We start from the raw sequence: 21,110 nt of genomic DNA on the forward strand, positions 1-21,110 counted from the left end.
TGCCTGCCTAGAAATATGAGTATGTCTGTGAATGTGTGTGTTTGTGAAAGTGTGTGTGAAGGTTTGTGTGTGTACACGAGTGTGAATGAAGGTTTGTGTATGTGTGTGCATGTGAGTCAAAGTTTGTGCGTGTGCGCGCACTTTAATGAAGGTGTGTGTGTGAGCGCATGGTGAAGGTTTGCGTGTGTGAATGTTTGCGGGTGAAGGTTTGCGTGTGTGAAGGTTTGTGCTTGTGAAGGTTTGCGTGTGTGAAGGTTTGTGCTTGTGAAGGTTTGCGTGTGTGAAGGTGTATGCGTGTGTGTGTTGCAGGAGAGAAACAGGACAAGTTCAACTGCGATGTCAGCGTATTTGAATAGCTGCTGACATTCATATCTACATATCATGATGGACCATATTTGTGTGAGGTTGTGAACAATGATTGACACCCAAGGAATTGTTCCCCAGCAAGGAATCAATCTCCCTTGATACCTGAGAGGGTGCGATGAGAAAAACCCTGCAAGAAAGAAAATGTTATACATTCTGGAACTTTTGATTGGAACCAGAGGCAGTTACAGCTTCTGTTTGCCTCACAGCAAGCAGCACAAGATGTTAGAAGAAGACGGGGTTTTAAATCCACCTGCTGCAAGTCACGCTGCACCACACATCATAGCAGAGGAGCGTTTGACACAATGCAAGAGCAGGAAGGGAGAAAAAAGTGCAGACTTTTATTTTAAAAACAGCGGGCTGGATTCTCCGCCGGCGGGATGCTCCGTTTTGCCGGCGCCCAGGGATTTGCCGACGGCGTGGGGCTACCCCACAATGGGAAACCCCATTGATCAGCCGGCGTAACGGAGAATCCCTCTGTGTAAAAAGCCTGCCTCGCACATCTCCTCTAAACTTTCTCCCTTCACCTTAGGCCAATGCCCCCTGGTAATTGATTTTTCCACCCTGGGAAAAAGTCTTTGACCATCCACTCTGTCCATGCCTCTCATAATGTTGGAGACCTCTATCAGGTCACTCCTAAACCTCCATCATTCTAGTGAAAACAATTTGAGTTCATCCAACCTCTCCTAATGTCCTCCAGACCAGGCAACACCCTGATAAACCTCTTCTGCACCATCTCCAAATTATTCTGGGAGTGTGGCGACCAGAATTGTACGCATTATGCAAAATGTGCCCTAATTGAGGTTCTGAACAGCTGCAGCATGACTTGCCCATTTCTATACTCAATGCCCTGACCGATGAAGGCTAGCATGCCGTATGCCTTCCTGACCACCGTCTCCACCTGCGATGCCGCTTTGCGATCTGTGGACATGTACACCCAGATCTCTCTGCATATCACAACAGTTGTGTTGCTGGCTGGGGCGCATCTGGGCCGGGTCAGTAGCGGGAGTTGACCAGTAGGTGTGCTGTGGGTTTGGGTTGTTCCCCCAGGACCTGGGAGTGCGGGCACGGATTGCCATTGCCGCGGCCTGCAAGACAGCTATCCGGCTGCGCACTCCACTGATTGCCCACTGTGACTCGTAAAGGTGCAGAGTACCACCAGCAATATGGGTGCCCCCTGCCCCAGAAACCGCCAGCCTCCAATCAACCCAGTGCAGCTGGTGGCCCACCAGGTGTTGGCAGCCCTCAGTGCACCCACCCGAGATGCTGCCCGACTACAATGGGAGTAGGGGAAGAGCAGAGCGCAGTCCGAACACCCGACGCAGGCACCACTGCCGCACCAGCCGCCCTGGCAAACAGGCCTTCGAGAGGGCGGACGCCCCACCAGTGATACTACCAGCTAGCCTACACTGCAGACTCACCACCCATCACCTGCCCCCTGCGCCCATCCACCCTGCCTCCGGCCGGGTTGGTATGACCCGTGCGTCGCACACATGACCCATGGCACACTACAGCAATGGTCCCAACAGATGCCCATGTCCCACGCCCAGCCCGATCCGTGGGCGCTGCCTGCACAAATATCACTACGCATGGCAGCAGTCGGTGGCACATGGTGTGTCACCCAAACCCTGGTGCCACCCTGCTGGCAGGTATTACGCGGCCCACCCAAGGAGGGCAATCACTGTAGACCCCACAGGAGGGCGCAGGTCAGGGGCCACAGAGCATATCACTGGCAGGAACTGATGGTGGGGCTGGGTGCCCCCCCCCCCCCCCCGACCCATCCCCGGTGACGGGTACCGGTGGGGCCAGGGACGTGGTGCAGAAGGCAGAGAGTTGGTGGGAATGGTCGGAGATGGGGCTAGGATCAGGAGAAGGACATTCAGGGGCAGGGGCTGCAGTATAGGCCAGAACGACCGTGCAGCCATGTGGACTTGGCTGGGTACGGGAGTACTCACCATGCTAACATATCTGCTGTTTATCCCCTTCAGAAAATGGATTTTCATATTCAGCCAGAAATAGAAGGCATCTGCCTGGCCGACACAGCCCTGGAGGGCGTACTGAGGCGGCAAGAGCAGGAGCTGCTCGGGGAAGACCCTGCAGAACAGAAGCTTGCCCCAGAGGAGTAGGGGCCAGCCGGTGATGATGGAGAACTGGCTGCCCAGCAGGCGGAGGAGGAGTAGGACGGAGGCGCCGCATCAGGCTTTGTGTATACCAGCAGCGCCTGTCGTTCGAGAACCTACTGGTCTGAGCGTGCTGCCGCCAACTGAACAGGGAGACTGGTGACACCTCTGCCGATGTTGGCACACCTGGAACCGTAGGAATATAGGGGAGACACCCACTCCTGCTGGCCGTCAAGGTGACGGTCGTCCTGAATGTTTATGCCATGGAGTTATCCCAAACACCAAGCGGGACCTGTCTGTGATCTCCCAGACCTCCATGCACAGGTGTATCCGTGCCATAATGGATGCTCTATATTTCCAGACAGGACAGTATATCACCTTCAATGTGGACCAAGCCCACCAGGTTGCTCGGGCAGTGAGATTCGCTGCAGTCGCTGGTATGCTCCAGGTCCAGTTGGTGATCGACGTGACACATATCCCCCTACGAGCACCGGTGCATGAGGGAGTCCCCTTCATCAATAGGAAGGGATTCCACTATCTGAATGTGCAACGGGTGGGTGACCACTGGATGTATATCGTGCAGGTCTGCGCCCACTAGGCAGCTTGCATATTGCCTTTGTCTTGGCACCGTCGACAACTCCCACCACCTTTGTGGTGGTCACCGGGTGAGGGGTTGGCGCTTGGGCGACAAGGGTTATCTGCTGTGATCATGGCTGATGATGCCTATCAAAAGGTCCCAGACTGACATGGGGAACTGCTGTAATAATACCCATGCAGTGACCAGAGGCATTATTGAGCAGTGCATCAGCGTGTTGAATGTGCAGCCAGGTGCCTGGACCACTCTGGAAGAGCCCTCCAATACGATGGTCTCCTGCATCGTGGCATGGTGAGGCCTACACAACATTGCACAGCAGAGGAACGACAAGCCTCGCCTGCAAGGAGAATGCTGAGGAGGGACCAGAAGGACAGGACATAGGGCTCTGCCAGGCACAGGAGACCGCACCAGGGATGCCATGCACAGGACAACCTGATCGTCTCCAGGTTCGCCGAATATGGGGCCTGGTGACCGGCAGCTCAACATCCACTCCTTCCCCTCCACCTCCCCCTTCCTGTACACCAACCCCCCCCCCCCCTCCCCCACCCCCCGTCACCCCAGCACCCCACCCTCTGTCCAAGCTCCCCACCAGCTGCACCACAGAGTGTTGGTCCGGGATTGGCAGTATCAGCGGGTCCGGTCCATGGAGCCGAGGATGATGACAACTGGGTTCTGGTGCTCTGCATCGTCTGACAAAGTCTGACTCCCACCCCAGTGTCACACACCACATACCACTGTCTGCCTGGGTGATCCCTGCATGAATGCTAGCCATTCCATCACAGGTCCCACAAGACCTTTTAAGGTGGGGTTGGGGTCTGAGGTTGGGCGGGCTGGAGGGGTGCACGGGAGTGGTGAGTGGTGATGAGTCGCTCACCGAATAGGCACTACTACACAGCACCACCCCCTCCCATCTCTGGCCCAGGCCCATTCCCCCTCTGTGTGCACCCCTGACTGCCCTGGGGGCCTTGGCCCGTGATTTCCGCCAACACTCGCACGCCACACATCTGGTCTCCCACACCCACCACACCCTCTGCACCTAGTCCAGCCCATTTCTCCCACTCTTTGGATAGAGAACTGAGGCAGATCGGTATGTTGGTGAACAGGTGTTTATTTGTGACAATGTGATGTACAATAACTGTACCCTCGCCGCTAACGCCATCTTGTGTGCTGCACCCATGCCAGCCTAACTTGTCCCTACCTTTCTCATCTAATTCTCCTTCTATATGGTTCCCCAGGCGGTACATCAGCTGTGGAGGCAGCCTGGGTCCCCATTGCCGGCTATCCTCTGGAGCAACTGTGCGTCACCGTTGCCGTGGTGCCCGTTGCTCGTCAGATGTGTCAGAGACAGGTTGATGGGGGGGGGGGGGGGGTTTCAGAGCTCTGCGGTGTTCCGGCACCACAATTGGATTGGTGTCACTGGCACGGGCCTCATCCTCCTCCCTCAGGGTGCCCGATGGTCCTGCTCCTTGTGACAGGGGCACATCCACAACAAGCTCTGTCGTCACCTGGCGCTGCCCGTCCTGGAGGCCCACTCTCATCTCAACCAGTATCTCCATGCTCTTGGCCATCGAGCACAGAGACTGGGCCATGTCCTTCTGGGACTGGGCCATGTCTCTCAGCAAGCTTGCCACATTGCCATTTAGGACCATGCCACGTCCATCTGGACTGGCTCAGGTAATCCAGCACCAGGCCAATGCTCAACGCCCACAACCTTGGCCTGTTGTGGTTGGACCAAGCTGTGGAGCTCCGCAGCAATGTCCATGTGGCCCTGGTAAATGGCTGCCTGTGACATGGCCGCCCTGTCCTACGCCTCAGCCACCCAGGCATTGGCCACCTTCATGCATGGCCGATACCTTCACACCGAAGGTCTCCACCGCAGAAACTACCCTGTGCGGTGTTGGTCAGGGTAGCGTGCATTGTGGGCGGCATGGTAATGAGCACTGCTGCCTCACAGCTCCATGTTCCCAGGATCAAATTCAGCCTGAGATGACTGTGTGGAGTTTGCCCTTTCTCCCCGTGTCTGTGTGGGTTTCCTCCGGGTGCTCCAGTTTCCTCCCACAGTCCAAAGTTGTGCAGGTTAGGTGGATTGGCCATGATAAATTGCCCCTTAGTGTCCAAAAGTTAGGCGGGGTTGCTGGGTTACGGGGATAGGGTGGAGGTGTGGGCTTAAGTAGGGTGCTAGACCTACCTGGATGGCAGCTAGTCCCTGGGGCCGGTCCACCCCCTCGGGGGTTCCTACCTCCACCTGATGTACCACTGCATGTGTGTGGTGCGCACCAGATAGTGCCCCAGGAGCCTCTTCACTAACATGCCCAACCAAGGTGAGTGTCCCTGGGATGGTACAAGATGCCAGTGGCAGCACGGTAGCATAGTGGGTAGCACCGTTGCTTCACAGCTCCAGGGTCCCAGGTTTGATTCCTGGCTTGGGTCACTGTCTGTGTGGAGTCTGCACCTTCTGCCCGTGTCTGCATGGGTTTCTTCCCGCCGTCCAAAGATGTGCAGGTTAGGTGGATTGGCCATGCGTGTCCAAAAAAAGAGGTTAGGTAGGGTTACGGGGATAGGGTGGAGCTGTGAGCTTAAGTAAGGTGCTCTTTGCAAGAGCCGGTGCAGACTCGATGGCCTGAATGGCTTCCTTCTGCACTGTAAATTCTGTGATTCTGTGAGAGGTCAGGGTCGTCTCTGGACATGTGTTCTTGGTTGTTACGGAGTTGCCAGCCCGCCAACCAAGTCGAACGATCTCTGTTCCGTGACGGTGAGGACCCGCAGGTCCGACGGGGCCCCTCTGGTCTTCCCCCGCTCTCGGCTGTGGGCTGCCTTCTCCTGCGGGGACAGATAATGCACAGTATGAGATATTCGGACAGGGGCAGCATCGGGAGGCCGCAGCCGGTGGCCTGTATGTGTGGGGCACCTGGCCATGACGGGCGGTATGGGTGTTGCCATGTGGTGCAGGGTGGGGTGCGAGGGGCTGCTGGAAGCTGGGGTTTGGTCACCCTCTGGGGGGGGGGGGGGGGGGGGGGCGTTGGGGGGATGGGTTACAGGAGTGTGGATTGGGTTGGTGCCAGGTAGGCGGTGATGGTATCTCAACTGACTGGCCTGGGAGGTTGCCCATCGTCACCCAGCGCTGCCTGTCGGCTGCATGGTGTGGGGGATGGTTGGGGTGGCAGGCATGTGAGGTGGGGTGTGTGGGATGGGGGTGGTGCCAGTGGCATGGCCACCCTGGGGAGGTTGTGCGGCTTTTTTCTGCACTGCTGGCTGGTCCTCACGGTGGGGCCCATGCCGCTGACGGCCTCTACCACCTCTGCCGATGTCCGGTGGACATCGGCAGGTGGCAGCCTTCTTCCCTCCCCAGGGAACTAGGTGTCCCGCCTCTCCTCTGCAACGGCGAACCTCGAGGCCACTCTTCGTGGAGTCATCATCTTGGCTGGTGAGTGTGTGGGGAGCGGAGTGCTTATATGCAGCTGTGGCTTGTTAGAGTCTCGTGTGCCAAGCCTGACCCCGACGAATCCAACGGCAGAGTGTGTTGGAATTGCATTAGTTCTATGTGGCGTGAGCACTGGTCCATTTGCATGTCCTGAATGGCTCTGGGACCTGTGTCACCATGACCGGGGAGCCCCCACCATTCAGAACCAGCATCAGCATCTCTCAAACTGAGAATCTGGCCCATGATTTATATATATAATATAAAAATGCTGTGTGCATCAAGTAGAACCAGTTCTGTAAACACAGGTGCACAGTCATGCCTACCCAACTTGCTGTTCAAGAAAATATTTAATGATCAATTGTTATTTATCTCCCCATTTAAACGTTTCTATTTAGAAGGATTTCAACAGTTCGATAACCACATTTCAAACTCACTTCATTCCTGTTGAGTCGCCATTGTTTTCACCTACATCACACACTGCTGTCGTCATTGCGAATCAGTTATGTCACATCCACAGATCATTTATCTGAAACGAGATAACCCTGAGCATGTGCTGACAAATTGATTTAAAAGATTGGGAGCTCTCAGGTATGACCTGTGCCACTGAACAGGTGTGCAAGCTTAATTCTACCACTGGTAGCACAAGGAAAACACTTCAAAAATAATACACAGCTCTCTTTAATGGAAAAATGCATGGTTCTGTGTTAAAAGAACAGGAAGTTCACATGTTTTATCCTTGGTCTCTGAAGCCCATAGAAGGAGTTTAATAGGTGGTCTTACCATATATCAGACAAGCAACATCATGCCTGTGAAGTGGGTAAAACCCAGAGATAGATCCGCCAAGCCGTATCATACGGAGGGGATAACACAGATATACGAGAGAAACATCATTAGACCAATGCAGCTTTTCCCTCATTGTGTTGTGTACTGAAACTTTGAATCTAAAACAATATGAATTTGAACAAAACACGTTCAGGATATTGTATTAGAAATATTCAACAGTGCAAGTGGATTTGCCATCATCATTCTCCAACTCTGGATCATTCTCACATGTGCAACATTATCATTCTGAGATCGGGATTAAGTTTGTCTCCCTGTTACATGTGTTTGGACACCTGGGGTACACACCTGGTCAGCCATCTACCGCTAAGCCAATTCTAGCATCTCCTAGCTCCCAGTTTCTACTTAACTTGTATATGTATCTTCCTGTTTCATTGGTGGGACAGATGGTTTCACTCCATAGATAGGAAGCGGCCTACTAGCCCCAGGATTCACATCCAGCATGCCTCGCCAGAGGATGACAGGTACTGGTTAATTCAAAGAGTCTATGAAAGTTTATGTCAAACAATGTATGCAGGCTCAGTTACATATATTTAGTTTGAGTAGTGTTTTCCAATACAAATATATTTGGCATTTCTGGCACTTGCAGAATTAACCACAGCAATATTGCATCCAATTTACATACAGCTTTTTAAATGTCTCAGTTTATTTTAGTTTATGGTAATATAAAGAGGGAATTTCATCATCAGAACCACATTTAAAAATTAAAGTTTACATCCTTCTGATGTTGACTTCCTTTTGCTTTCTGCTGATTTGAATATTGAATGCAGATTATCACAGATAGAGCTTGAACTGAATCCAAAAAAGCAAAAAACAAACGTAACCTCTTACAGTATTGTTCTGTAACTTACATTTTAAACCAAAGTTCTATGTTAATTAATCTCGTTGGGCACAGAGATGAAGTCAAATCAGTGTAAACCTTAATTTTATCATGTGTATAGAAACAAAAACTATTTTTAAAATGCCAAATTGACCAATATACAAGTCCAATTCAAATATTTATCATGAAATCTGACCATTTAATTTTTTTTTAGGAGGGGTTAGAGCATCCATGACCAAAATGTTCCAACCCTTTTTTCATTTTGTTACACATATGAACATTCCAAAAATGAATGCAAAATATGAAATCCACCTTTGCTTCATCTCCAAATGAAATGTTTTCAGGGCACCTTTCTCAATGGGGACAGTGGCTTATCCAGGAGGTTGGCTAGTGAGACCTGCCCTTTAATTTTAGAATACTGAAAAAGCATTTTTTATAATAATCTATCTAATATGCCTAGAATCTGAATTTTTGTGATATACGTTCAACAATTTTAATGAACACATTCTCAAATCAAACATCAAAGCTATTGTTGTGACTTACTGTAACATCATAGAGGAAGTTTAATCAGATTGAAATTTTCAGAAATATGGAGAAAGTCGTTCTGAGAGTGGGTAATTGAAGAAAGTGATGGGAAGTGAGGACTGATATTAGAGCCGGGCTACATTAAATATCCCAGTACTTAGGTCATGTAGCTTCATTATTTGATGCTTGCATTACATTGTGTTGACCACCAAAGAGACATTTCGACCATTGTCCATTTCCCTTGTGTGTTGTTTGTCTTTCTCTAGTCTATAACTTGGGATGCTTCTCTGAGTTTTCTATTCTGTTCTATTCCCATGTTTTTTCCTCTACAAATTCTACACATTACTCATGCATGGGCAGTGTAAATTTTCAAACAAGGATTAATTGTAATGTTTTTAATGATGACACATTGTCATTTTAATTGTGTTTCTGCCTGTCCCAGGGTGACCACCCTGCTCTTTCACTTTTTGGGGTCTTGGGATTCATCGAAGAAAGACTGATTGGTGACTGATCACATTGAAAAATACTTTTGAAGCAGCTTTTCTCAGTTCTTTGTGGGCATGGATAACATTACACCTAAATCTCATTCAGGAAGGAGCAGCACATGGCACAGTGGTTAGCTCTGCTGCCTACAGCGCTGAGGACCAGGGTTCGAATCCCGGCCCTGGGTCACTGTCCATGTGGAGTTTGCACATTCTCCCCGTGTCTGCGTGGGTTTCACCCCCCCAACCCAAAGATGTGCAGGTTAGGTGAATTGGCCATGCTAAATTGTCCCATTAATTGGGGAAAAAATAAAAATTGGATACTCTTAAATTTATTTTTAAAAGGGCAGCAGGGTGGCGCACTGGTTAGCACTGCTGCCTTGCGACGGGGAGGTCCCAGGTTCGATCCCGGCTCTGGGTCACTGTCCGTGTGGAGTTTGCACATTCTCCCCGTGTTTGCGTGGGTTTCACCCCCACAACCCAAAGATGTGCAGGTTAGGTGGATTGGCCACGCTAAATTGCCCCTTAATTGGAAAAAACTGAATTTGGTACTCTAAATTTTTTTTTTTTTTTAATTTATTTTTTTAAATCTCATTCAGGAAGATGAATACATGACCAATCCCAGATGTTGGGAATGCCAGACAGTTACGCGTGCCATTCCGACACTGTGGTTAAATCAAATTATTGTGGCAAAGTAGAGGGAACTTTATTGTTCTGTACCCGCACTGGGGAGAATTAATACTCACATTAATTGGGTTGTACTCTTATCCTCAACATAATAAACAAAAGTCACCAATTCTTTTGAAATTTTCTTTAAAGATAATATTCGTGAGAACTCCGGATGGAGGATATTTTTTATGTTTTTAATACCAAATTCATCACCAATTTGCAACCTGCCTGATTTTCTTCTCCATTGACCACTAGAAAAGAAAATCAGAGGAGATGTAAAATGGATGGCTGATGCCAGTTAAAATCACTCCAATGTTTCTAAAGTACTGTGTTCCTTTCTGGTTAGTTGTAGCTACAATTCAGAGTCACACCTTTTCTCTTGTGCTTACTTTCTTAATTTGCCAAACTCTGATCTTCCCTTCACCGCATGTGATTCGATTTCTCTCTCTCTCTCTCTCTCTCTTTCTCCTGTCTGGTCAACGCTGTTCCTCCCACTTCATGTGTCTCATTGATTGTTGTTTTGAAGAACCAAGACGCTGGAGTCTGTCACACCTAAACAGGACAGCAAAAACCACCTGAGTGCTAAAGACAGAGCAGAACAGAGGTATTTGAATGAAAGACTGCCAAATATAAACCTAGTACAGTACAAACAGAGCAAGGAACACATTTCTGTTCAAATCCCAACCAGCAACAGATTGTGACTTCTTTGTCTTCGGATGCTAACTGTAAAATGTAGGCAGGGTAGATTTGGGTGCTGTAAATTATTCTGAAAGTATTTTTGTGATCTGTTGTACATTACAGTGACCAACATCTTCACATTGTCATGGCTTCATGGTAATTTATAAAAGCTGTTAACTTCATTTGAAGCCTATTTGTGACATTTCATATGCAGCCAGGATCGTCCAATGTTCAATTCCTGACCCGTTCTGAATTACCAATTGGACACTGCAATTGTCCAGAACTTCCCTGAACCGGAGAGGGAAATGATCAGCTGGGGCTTTGAATCCTTGATTTTTTTTTCAGAAATTCATTCAGGCGATACGGGTCTCGGTCAGCATTTACTGCCCTTGTGAAGGTGGTATTGTGCTGCCTTCTTGAACCGCTGCAGTCCATGCAGTGTAGGTACACCCACAGTACTGCTATGAAGGGAATTCTAGGATTTTGACTCAGCAACAGTGAAGGAGAATCGATACTGTTGTAAAGGATACACAGGTGGATATTAGATGAACACAGTTTTAACTTGACAGTGATCACAGGAAATGGCACCAAAATTTAAATTTTCCCTGAAAAGGTGCTCCAGCATTGGTTCTGGCCTTCTGGCAAGTGAGACAGAAAGTAAAGCAATAAGGAACATTTAAAAGACCAAAGCATTTTAAGCTTGATGGTGAATGGGAGGCACTCACCTCATTGCAGACTTCTACATTAGATTCAAAACAAATGTTCAAATCACAAAAAATATATGTGACAACTCATAAATTGCTGTCCATCTGCCACATCTGAAATTAACAAAAAATGTTTGAAAACCTGTTAAATACTTCTTTTAAAAATGTTCTGCTTTTTATTTTAATGAATATATATAATAAAATAATGATTACCAGGCAGTGGCGAATATCAGACTCTCCTTGTGAGAAGGACCTCAAGAGAGTCAGAGATTGGGCCAGTGCGCCGACGAATGGCAGATGCAGTTGAATTTAGATAAATGTGAGGTGATGCATTTTGATAGAACAAATCAAAATGCATCACCTCATATTTATCTAAATTAAACTGCATCTGCCATTCATCGGTCCACTGGCCCAATTGACCAAGATCCCGTTGTAATCCTAGATCACCTTCTTCACTGTCCACTATGCCACAAATGTTGGTGTCATCTGCAAACTTAACTAACCATGCCTCCTACATTTTCATCCAAATCATTAATATAAATAACAGTGGACCCAGCACTGATCCCTGAGGCACACCGCTGGTCACAGGCCTCCAGTTTGAAAAACAACCCTCTACAACCACCCTTTGTCTTCTGTCGTCAAGCCAATTTTGTATACAATTGGCTATCTCACCATGGATCCCGTGAGATTTAATTTTATGCAACAACCTACCATGTGGTACTTTGTCAAAGGCCTTGCTAAAGCCCATGCAGACAACGTTGACTGCACTGCCCTCATCTACCTTGGCTACCCCTTCAAAAAACTCAATCAAATTCGTGAGACATGATTTTCCACTCACAAAGCCCTGCTGACTGTCCCTAATCAGTGCTTGCCTCTCTAAATGCCTAGATGCAAAGAAAACATTTTTCACAATGAAATAAATAAGCATAGCACACACATCACCACCAATGTAATTTCCTCACTGAATCCATGCAATGTCCTCACTAATCCATTGCAATGGTTTGAATTCTCTACTGTTAATGCTGATACAGATTTATGAGATTGCATTGCCCAAATATGTAATTTCACTTTTATTAATTATAATTGCTCAACACAATTGAGATGGCTTTGGTATTTGTGCCCTGTTATTCTACAGCTGTGACTTTGACGAATTACAGGAGTTGTATGTCATGTGTATACATTTCGCCATTCAGTGGGCCTTGCCTGTTTACACCACAGGACAATTCATAACCAAATATAAAGTTGTTGACAACAGACAACTTTTAAATTCCTGCTCACCGCCTTTTCCTGGAATTGTTGGAATGCTCCTTCCAGAAAAAGGCTGTTGGCAAATTGAAGGAAACCTCGGAGTTTTGCACCATCACTGAGGAATATGCAGCGGAATTCTCCGTCGGTCTGCCGGCAGCGTACCCATGCCCGTAGGTTTCCCGACTGTGTGGGATGGCCACAATGGGGAACCCCATTGGCTGTCTACAGAAATGGAGAATCCCGCTCCTGCGCCGCGCTGGAAAACGCGGCTGGCGACCTGGAAAATCCTGCCCATGATCTTCTTTGACAAAGTGGCTATGAGGTAGAATCCCTCATCTAAAATAGCTTCCTTAACACAGATTTTCTTTGTCACTTGAACAAAGTTGATCTATCCAATTGTAAAATATAAATCAGGTAGGTTAGACAAAAGGCAGGCAATCTATTCTTCTGGATTATAACCCAAGTGGTGAAGGCAGATGGCTATCCCACAGTGAAAGAGTACGACCATCAGTGCCACTCTCATTTTCATCTTCTCATGAAACACCATGGGATGTTTGACAACTTCAGGCACTCTGTCAATGCAAGTTATTATGAACTTGTTTTTACTTGCCCATATTTGAAGGTACTGATTTTGGAAACCATTTGCACAATGTATTACACCAAAAGGGAAGATTTCAATCCTGCCCATCTGACTGAAAATCAGAGTAAAAATTGACTGTGAAACTTAGAATCTGCATGAAGTCAGCATCTGAGTCTAACCTACTTGTCTGAACAGGCAAAAAGGACACCCACTGGAAATCAGCAGAATCTTACATTAAATATGTAGATCAAGCTTCAATTACATCATCGAGGCCTGACAGACATTTTAACCAGATGACTTGGTGGGGGGGGGGGGGGGGGGGGGGGGGAGGTCATCAACCAACCTAGTTGGACAGGTCTTGGAATCAGATGAGACCCTAATTTATCATTTTGCTCATGGGGCCAGGAGGAAAAGGAGCAGGCCCCACAAGTATTGCTGAGGCGTCCAAATCACCTTGATTGTTACCTGATTGCCAGAGACAACTTCTTTAATCCCTGATGGGGGCTTCCTGTTGTCCCACATTCAGCATTCACATACTGGTTAGCTGCAAATTCCCCATTACCTTTGGGAGATGGCCCAGGCCTATGAGATCCACTAGTTTAAATCTACTTAGAATCAATTAACCTCAGCTACTTGAAGCTAAGGCCAGTCAACTTTGTGGTTTAAAGTGACTGGTTTTAATTTATGAGACTGAGCATTGTTTATCTCCGTCCTCATTTCCATTTCACAGATTTCCTGAAGCCAATTGATTTCTTCCTGATGACATTTGCCCGAGTTCGGCTAACTCAATATCGGCCAGGAATAAAGACTGGGATTGCCATTCATCATGGCGCAGTAATCCACCCCATAATGCTTTTATATTACAGGTCTATAATTTCTACTCCCTCCTCATCCAAAACCCCACCCTCGATTGCGGTACACATCTGTTGGGAGGGTACACCCATCTGCCCCAAACAGAAACATATCTTCACAACAGCATTATGTAGTCAGATTCAAACAGACCTCAATAGCTACTGTTTCAAAAAATCTTACAACACCAGGTTAAAGTCCACCAGATTTGTTTCGAATCACTAGCTTTCGGAGCAGAGCTCCTTCCTCAGGTGTTGTAAGATTTCTTACTGTGCTCACCCCAGTCCAACGCCGGCATCTCCACATCGTTTCAAAAAATGGTTATACAAAAGTGATTTGGCTTGTGTAAATGTATTTTCTGGACTAATTTGATAGTGATTTTAAAACTATTTGAAAACAGATGAAACCATTTTGAGATTTGCCCTGGTTATTCTTTTAAACAGCTTGATGTGCCAAACCAATGCTTTCAAAACACAATCAAAACAATAACCTCCTTTAACACTACCTCAGAAATCGCACATTTGAAAGTAAAGGGATATGGAGCTGGAGCTGCAGAGTGAGCTTCAATCCTCCAACTGTGGGCTTCTACCAAGTGGAAGGCAAGCAATTTCCCATAGTAACCGAAAGAAACTATGCAACCAATAGTTCAGTTTAATTTCATCTTCACAAGACACTCATTTGGGATAGCAACAAGTCTAGGGGAAACTTTATTCATGTATGAAGCAAGCTAATAGTTACAAAGCTGTTTCAGCAGAAGTAATGTGAAAACTCTGCTTCAATACAACAGTTACATTTATTCAGAATGTTTTTTCTTCGTATAACAAGTTCCAAATTTGTGTCTGGGAATTCTCTCCACATGGTCATGCTAATCAATATTTACACGCTTCCATCCTGCAGCTAATTTAAATATGTGGGCGAGTTTTACAGTGTTTTGCTCTCAGTATCACTGATTGAGATTTTGGGTATGTGCTTTATGAAGAATGATCCTCGTGATGTGCCATTGCACGATCACCATTTATTGCAAATGATACATAGTGCTAGATTCTGAATTTTCCCCATGAAAAGACCTGTTTATTTTTCCCTAAAGATTTATAACAGAAATCATTGAACAAAACAATTATATCCTGTGGTGTTGACATTTTGTCTAAACTAAGGCCTGGCATTATACCTGATATGTTGCATCATGACAATGTTGCTAGTTGTAATATTTTAATCTCAATTGATTTGCTCGTTTTGTTTCATGGTTCATTCATTCAATTCTTCCCCCATGTACCTTTCTTTTCTTTCTTGGACCATTTTCAGGACCTTGGAGAGGTCAGGCAACCACAAGCAGGGTAGAAAAAACACTGCATCGGGGACTGAAAGGTAGGACAGAAGCTGACCAATATGATTCCGATCACAACCAGAATACATTCTCTCAATGAAAACAAAGGAGGGCTTTGAAAAGCAGCCAGTCTCCCCCGTTGCGAATTCAATCACTATCATCTCCACAAGACGGTTTAAGTTTCACATCTCCTGTTGTTTCCAGTGAAAGCCAATGGAACCTGGTTTAATGTACACAAATACTTTAAAGAGTAATTTTTAAGCAAATAAGTGAAGAAAAGAAAATCTACAACATATATTGCAAGCAGTTTTTAAATGTTTTTCCTGCATTCAATGTACCTTCGTAAGATTACTTTTTCTTCCGTTTTGATGTATAATGTTGCCACAATCTAATTTAGTTACAGCTGAATGGCAGCTACTTCATGGGGATGTTTGTGATCAGACACAATAATACAGCGCAGAAGGGGCCTTTCGGCCCATTGAGTCTCCACTGACACATGAAAAACACCTGACCTGTTACTTAGGTACCACTTTTGCAAGCACTTGGCCCATAGCCTTGAATGTTATGACGTGCCAAGTGCTTACCCAGATACTTTGTAAAGGATGCTAGGCAATCCACGTCTACCACCCTCCCAGGAAGTGCATTCCAGACCGTCACCACCCTCAAATCCCCCCTAAAGATCCTGCCCTCACCTTGAACCCATGTCGCCTCGTAACTGACCCTTCAACTAAGGAGAACAGCTGCTTCCTGTCCACCCTATCCATGCCCCTCATAATCTTGTACACCTCGATCAGTTGCCCCTCAGTCTTCTCTGCTCCAACGAAAACAACCCAAGTCTATCCAACCTCCCTTTATAACTTAAATGTTCCATCCCAGGCAACATCCTGGTGAATCGCCTCTGCACCTCCTCCAGAGCAATCACGTTCTTCCTACAATTTGGCGACCAGAATTGCACACACAACTCCAGCTGTGGCCTCACCAAAGTTCTACACAACTCCAACATAGTCTCCCTTTTGTAATCTATGCCTCGATTGATAAAGGCAAGTGTCTGATGTGCCTTTTCAACACCCTATTCACCTGTCCTTCTGCCTTCAGTGATCTATAGACAAACACGCCAAAGTCCCTTTGGTCCTTGGAACCTCCCAGTGTCAGGCCATTCACTGAATACTTCCTTGTCAAATTACGCCTTCCAATGTGTATCACCTCACACCTTTCCGGCTTAAATTCCATCAGCCACTTTTCTGCCCATTTGACCAATCCGTCTAACTCTTCCTGCAAACCAAGTCACTCAAACTCACTCTTATTCACCTGTCTAATCTTTGTGAGGATGATACTAGAATTAAAGGGTGGTGAATGAAGCAAGGAGAACCATATCTCTTCCCGTGAACAAGAGACTCACTTAACACGTGGAATACCAAATTAAATCAATAGCAATTCCTGATATTTGTATCGTTGATAAAGCCACAACAGAGAGATTCAAATTGGTCAGGTGTATGCAAGAGAGAGATGTGTGCGTGCGTGAGAGAGAGAGAGAGGTGTTTGTTTGAGAGAGAGGTGTTTGTTTGAGTGAGCGGTGTGCATGAGAGAGAGGTGTGTGTATGTGTGAGAGAGGTGTTTGAGAGAGAGAGGGATGTGTGAGAGAGAGAGGTGGGTGGGAAAGAGGTGGGTGAGAGAGAGAGGTGGGTGTGAGAGAGAGAGGTGGGTGTGAGAGTGAGAGAGAGGTGGGAGTGAGAGAGAGATGGGTGTGAGAGAAAGGTGGGTGTGAGAGAGAGGTGGGTGTGAGAGTGAGAGCAGTGGGTGTGAGAGAGAGAGAGGTGGGTGTGTGAGAGAGGTGGGTGTGTGAGAGAGGGAGAGGCGGGTGTGTGAGAGAGAGAGGTGGGTGTGTGAGTGAGAGAGAGGTGGGTGTGAGAGAGGGAGAGGTGGGTGTATGTGAGAGTGAGGTGGGTGTGAATGAGAGGTGGGTGAGAGAGAGAGGTGGGTGAGAGAGAGAGGTGGGTGAGAGAGAGAGGTGGGTGAGAGAGAGAGGTGGGTGAGAGAGAGGTGGGTGAGAGAGAGGTGGGTGAGAGAGAGCGGTGGGTGAGAGAGAGAGGTGGGTGAGAGTGAGGTGGGTGTAAGTGAGAGGTGGGTGAGAGAGAGAGGTGGGTGAGAGAGAGCGGTGGGTGCGGGAGAGAGGTGGGTGAGAGAGAGAGGTGGGTGAGAGAGAGAGGTGGGTGAGAGAGAGGTGGGTGAGAGAGAGAGAGGTGGGTGAGAGAGGTGGGTGAGAGAGAGGTGGGTGTGAGAGAGAGGTGGGTGAGAGACAAAGAGAGGTGGGTGTGAGAGAGAGAGGTGGGTGAGAGAGAGGTGGGTGAGAGAGAGTGGTGGGTGAGAGAGAGAGGTGGGTGGGAGAGAGGTGGGTGAGAGAGAGAGAGGTGGGTGAGAGAAAGAGAGAGGTGGGTGAGAGAGAGTGTGGGTGAGAGAGAAAGAGAGAGGTGGGTGTGAGAGAGAGAGAGAGAGGTGGATGTGAGAGAGCGAGGTGGATGTGAGAGAGAGAGAAATGTGTGAGAGAGAAAGGTGTGTGTGTGTGAGAGAGAGGTATGTGTGTGAGAGCGAGGTGTGTGTGAGAGCGAGGTGTGTGAGAGATAGAGGTGAGTGTGTGAGAACGAGGTGTGTGTGAGAGCGAGGTGTGTGTGAGAGAGAGGTGTGTGAGAGAGAGAGGTGTGTGTGAGAGAGAGGTGTGTGTGAGAGCGAGGTGTGTGTGAGAGCGAGGTGTGTGTGAGAAAGACAGGTGTGTGTGTGAGAGCGAGGTGTGTGAGAGAGAGAGGTGTGTGAGAGAGAGAGATGTGTATGTGAGAGCGAGGTGTGTGAGAGAGAGAGGTGTGTGTGAGAGAGAGAGGTGTGTGTGTGAGAGAGGTGTGTGTGAGAGAGGTGTGTGTGAGAGAGAGAGAGAGATGTGTGTGAGAGAGAGATGTGCGTGTGAGAGCGAGGAGGTGTGTGCGTGAGAGCGAGGTGTGCGTGTGAGAGCAAGGTGTGTGAGAGAGAGAGGTGTGTGTGTGAGAGAGAGGTGTGTGTGTGAGAGAGAGGTGTGTGTGAGAGCGAGGAGGTGTGTGTGAGAGCGAGGTGTGTGAGAGCGAGGAGGTGTGTGCGTGAGAGCGAGGTGTGCGTGTGAGAGCAAGGTGTGTGTGAGAGCGAGGTGTGTGTGAGAGCGAGGTGTGTGTGAGAGAGAGAGGTGTGTGTGTGAGAGAGAGGTGTGTGTGAGAGAGAGAGGTGTGTGTGAGAGAGAGAGAGATGTGTATGTGAGAGAGAGAGGTGTGCGTATGAGAGCGAGGTGTGTGAGAGCGAGGAGTGGTGTGTGTGAGAGGAGAGGTGTGAGAGCAAGGTGTGTGTGAGAGCGAGGAGGTGTGTGCGTGAGAGCGAGGTGTGCGTGTGAGAGCGAGGTGTGTGTGAGAGAGAGAGGTGTGTGTGAGGGAAAGGTGTGTGTGTGAGAGCGAGGTGTGTGTGTGAGAGCGACGTGTGTGTGAGAGAGCGAGCTGTGTGTGAGAGAGAGGTGTGTGTGAGAGAGAGAGAGGTGTGTGAGAACGAGTTGTGTGAGAGAGAGATAGGTGTGTGAGAGCGAGGTGTGCGTGGGAGAGCGAGGTGTGTGTGAGAGAGAGAGGTGAGTGTGAGAGAGAGAGGTGTGTGTGTGAGAGAGAGGTGTGTGTGAGAGCGGGAGAGGTGTGAGAGCGAGGAGGTGTGCGTGTGAGAGAGAAAGGTGTGTGTGAGAGAGAGGTGTGTGTGAGAGAGAGGTGTGTGTGTCAGAGGAGAGGTGTGCGTGTGAGAGCGAGGTGTGTGAGAGTAAGAGAGGTGTGTGTGAGAGCGAGAGAGGTGTGTGTGAGAGCGAGAGAGGTGTGCGTGTGAGAGAGAGAAAGGTGTGTGTGAGAGATGTGTGAGAGAGAGACAGGTGTGTGTGTGTGAGAGCGGGGTGTGTGCATGAGAGCGAGGTGTGTGTGAGAGAGAGAGGTGTGCGTGAGAGAGAGGTGTGTGTGAGAGAGTGAGGTATGTGTGAGAGAGAGAGAGATGTGTGTGAGAGACCTGTGTGTGTGAGAGGAGAGGTATGTGCGTCAGAGAGGCGAGAGAGGTTGATGTGAGAGTGAGAAGTATGTTGCGTGAGAATGTTAATTGTGTTGTGTGAGATGTGTGTTATGTTCTGCAGATCGGCTGAAGTGAATGATGAACTACAGACCATCTAATTTAAATAATTTATTCTGAAACAACTGCGTGATAAAGATAAGTGAGCTAAATAAAATAATAAACTACTAACACTAATTAGCTATTGTAGAGCTACTGTAAAATATTTTTGCCCTCCAACACTATCTACTCTCAACTTCCCAGCTACATAGTTTGTTTACACTGCCACCTAGTGGCAGGAGGTTGTGTATAACATTATGTACAGAATTGCTTTATGCATATCATCACATCCCCTTTCCTTTGGAAAATAAAATTATTTACATACATTAGGTTATTTTTACATTTCACCATGATATGATGCATACCAGAAGAAACAGAAAATACTCTCTCAAAATTTTTTGTATGTTTGTTTCTATTGCGTAAAAATAATCTTTTTTTTGTGGTTAACTCTCCACCATAATAAGAATGTTTCTCAGGGATTCCGTCAGCACTCTCGGGAGGCCTAAAGGGTTCCGTGGCTGGAGAAGTTTGGGAAGCCATGGAATAAATGAATAAGCAAAACTGTCAAATAGATTTAAATGTAGGCAAATGTGATCCTTTGAGGGCAGCACAGTAGCGCTGTGGTTACCACAGTTGCTTCACAGCTCCAGGGTCCCAGGTTCGATTCCCGGCTTGGGTCACTCTGTGCGGAGTCTGCACGTTCTCCCCATGTCTGCGTGGGTTTCCTCCGGGCGCTCCGGTTTCCTCCCACAGTCCAAAGATGTGCAGGTTAGGTGGATTGGCCATGCTAAATTACCCTTAGTATCCAAAAATGGATAGGTCGGGGGTGTGGGCTTAGGTAGGATGCTCTTTCCAAAGGCCGGTGCAGACTCGATGGCCTTCTTCTGCCCTGTAAATTCTATGGTTCTATGATCATCCACATTGGACTTAACGGTTCGAGCAGGGATTATGTGAATGCTGAAACAGTGGAGGTCCAAAGAGACATTCACATGAACAGATTGTTAAAATGTCATGAGTAGGCACAGAAAAAAAAATCCTCTAGTCGCCACATTCCGGCGTCTGTTCGGGTACAGAGAGGGAGAATTCAGAAAGTCCAAATTACCGAACAGCATGGGCTGGATTCTCCGGGATGCTCCGTTTTGCTGGCAGCCCAGGGGTTTCCTGATGGCGTGGGGCTGCCCCACAATGGAAAACCCCATTGACCAGCCGGCATAACGGAGCATCCCGCCGGCAGGGTGAAACAGAAATGTGGCGGAGCGGAGAATCCAGCCCCATGTCTTTCGGGACTTGTGGGAGGAAACCGGAGGAAACCCATGCAGACACGGAAAGAACGTGCAGACTCTGCACAGTGACCCAAGCCGGCAATCGCACCTGGAACCCTGGAACTGTGAAGCAACAGTGCTAGCTACTGTGCTGCCCACTGAGCATTACACCTCAGGAGGACTTGAGGAAATGCAGCATATAATTGTCAGAATGATACCTGACTTCCAAGGGTTAAATTACACAAACTATGGTTGTTATACATGAAATGTAGAACATGAAGAGGTGATTTGGTCAAAGTTTTGAAGGTACTAAGGGGAACAGATTGGATTGGTGTAAAGTATTTCTGCTGGTGGGGAGCCTGGATTCAGCAGCAATAGTATAGAAATTAGAGCCAGATCCTTCAGGAATGAAATTTGGAAACACTTATATACAGAGGGTGGCAGGAGCTTGGAAGTCCTTTCAGCAGCAACAATTGATTCTAAATCT

The 21,110-nt window shown here is 47.8% G+C and overlaps 1 protein-coding gene across 5 annotated transcripts in view; it reads left to right on the forward strand.

Annotated features, from left to right (window-relative positions):
- rims1a (regulating synaptic membrane exocytosis 1a) overlaps positions 1-21,110 on the forward strand; it is a 1,446,068-nt gene that overhangs the window by 1,187,429 nt on the left and 237,529 nt on the right. For all 5 annotated transcript variants that reach the window (XM_072498344.1, XM_072498345.1, XM_072498346.1 and 2 more), the window contains one exon: positions 15,197-15,259. In XM_072498344.1, coding sequence (XP_072354445.1) covers positions 15,197-15,259 — 63 coding nt within the window. The remainder of the gene's footprint in view (positions 1-15,196; positions 15,260-21,110) is intronic.

Source organism: Scyliorhinus torazame, chromosome 4, assembly GCF_047496885.1.
Source record: "Scyliorhinus torazame isolate Kashiwa2021f chromosome 4, sScyTor2.1, whole genome shotgun sequence".
NCBI lineage: Eukaryota > Metazoa > Chordata > Chondrichthyes > Carcharhiniformes > Scyliorhinidae > Scyliorhinus > Scyliorhinus torazame.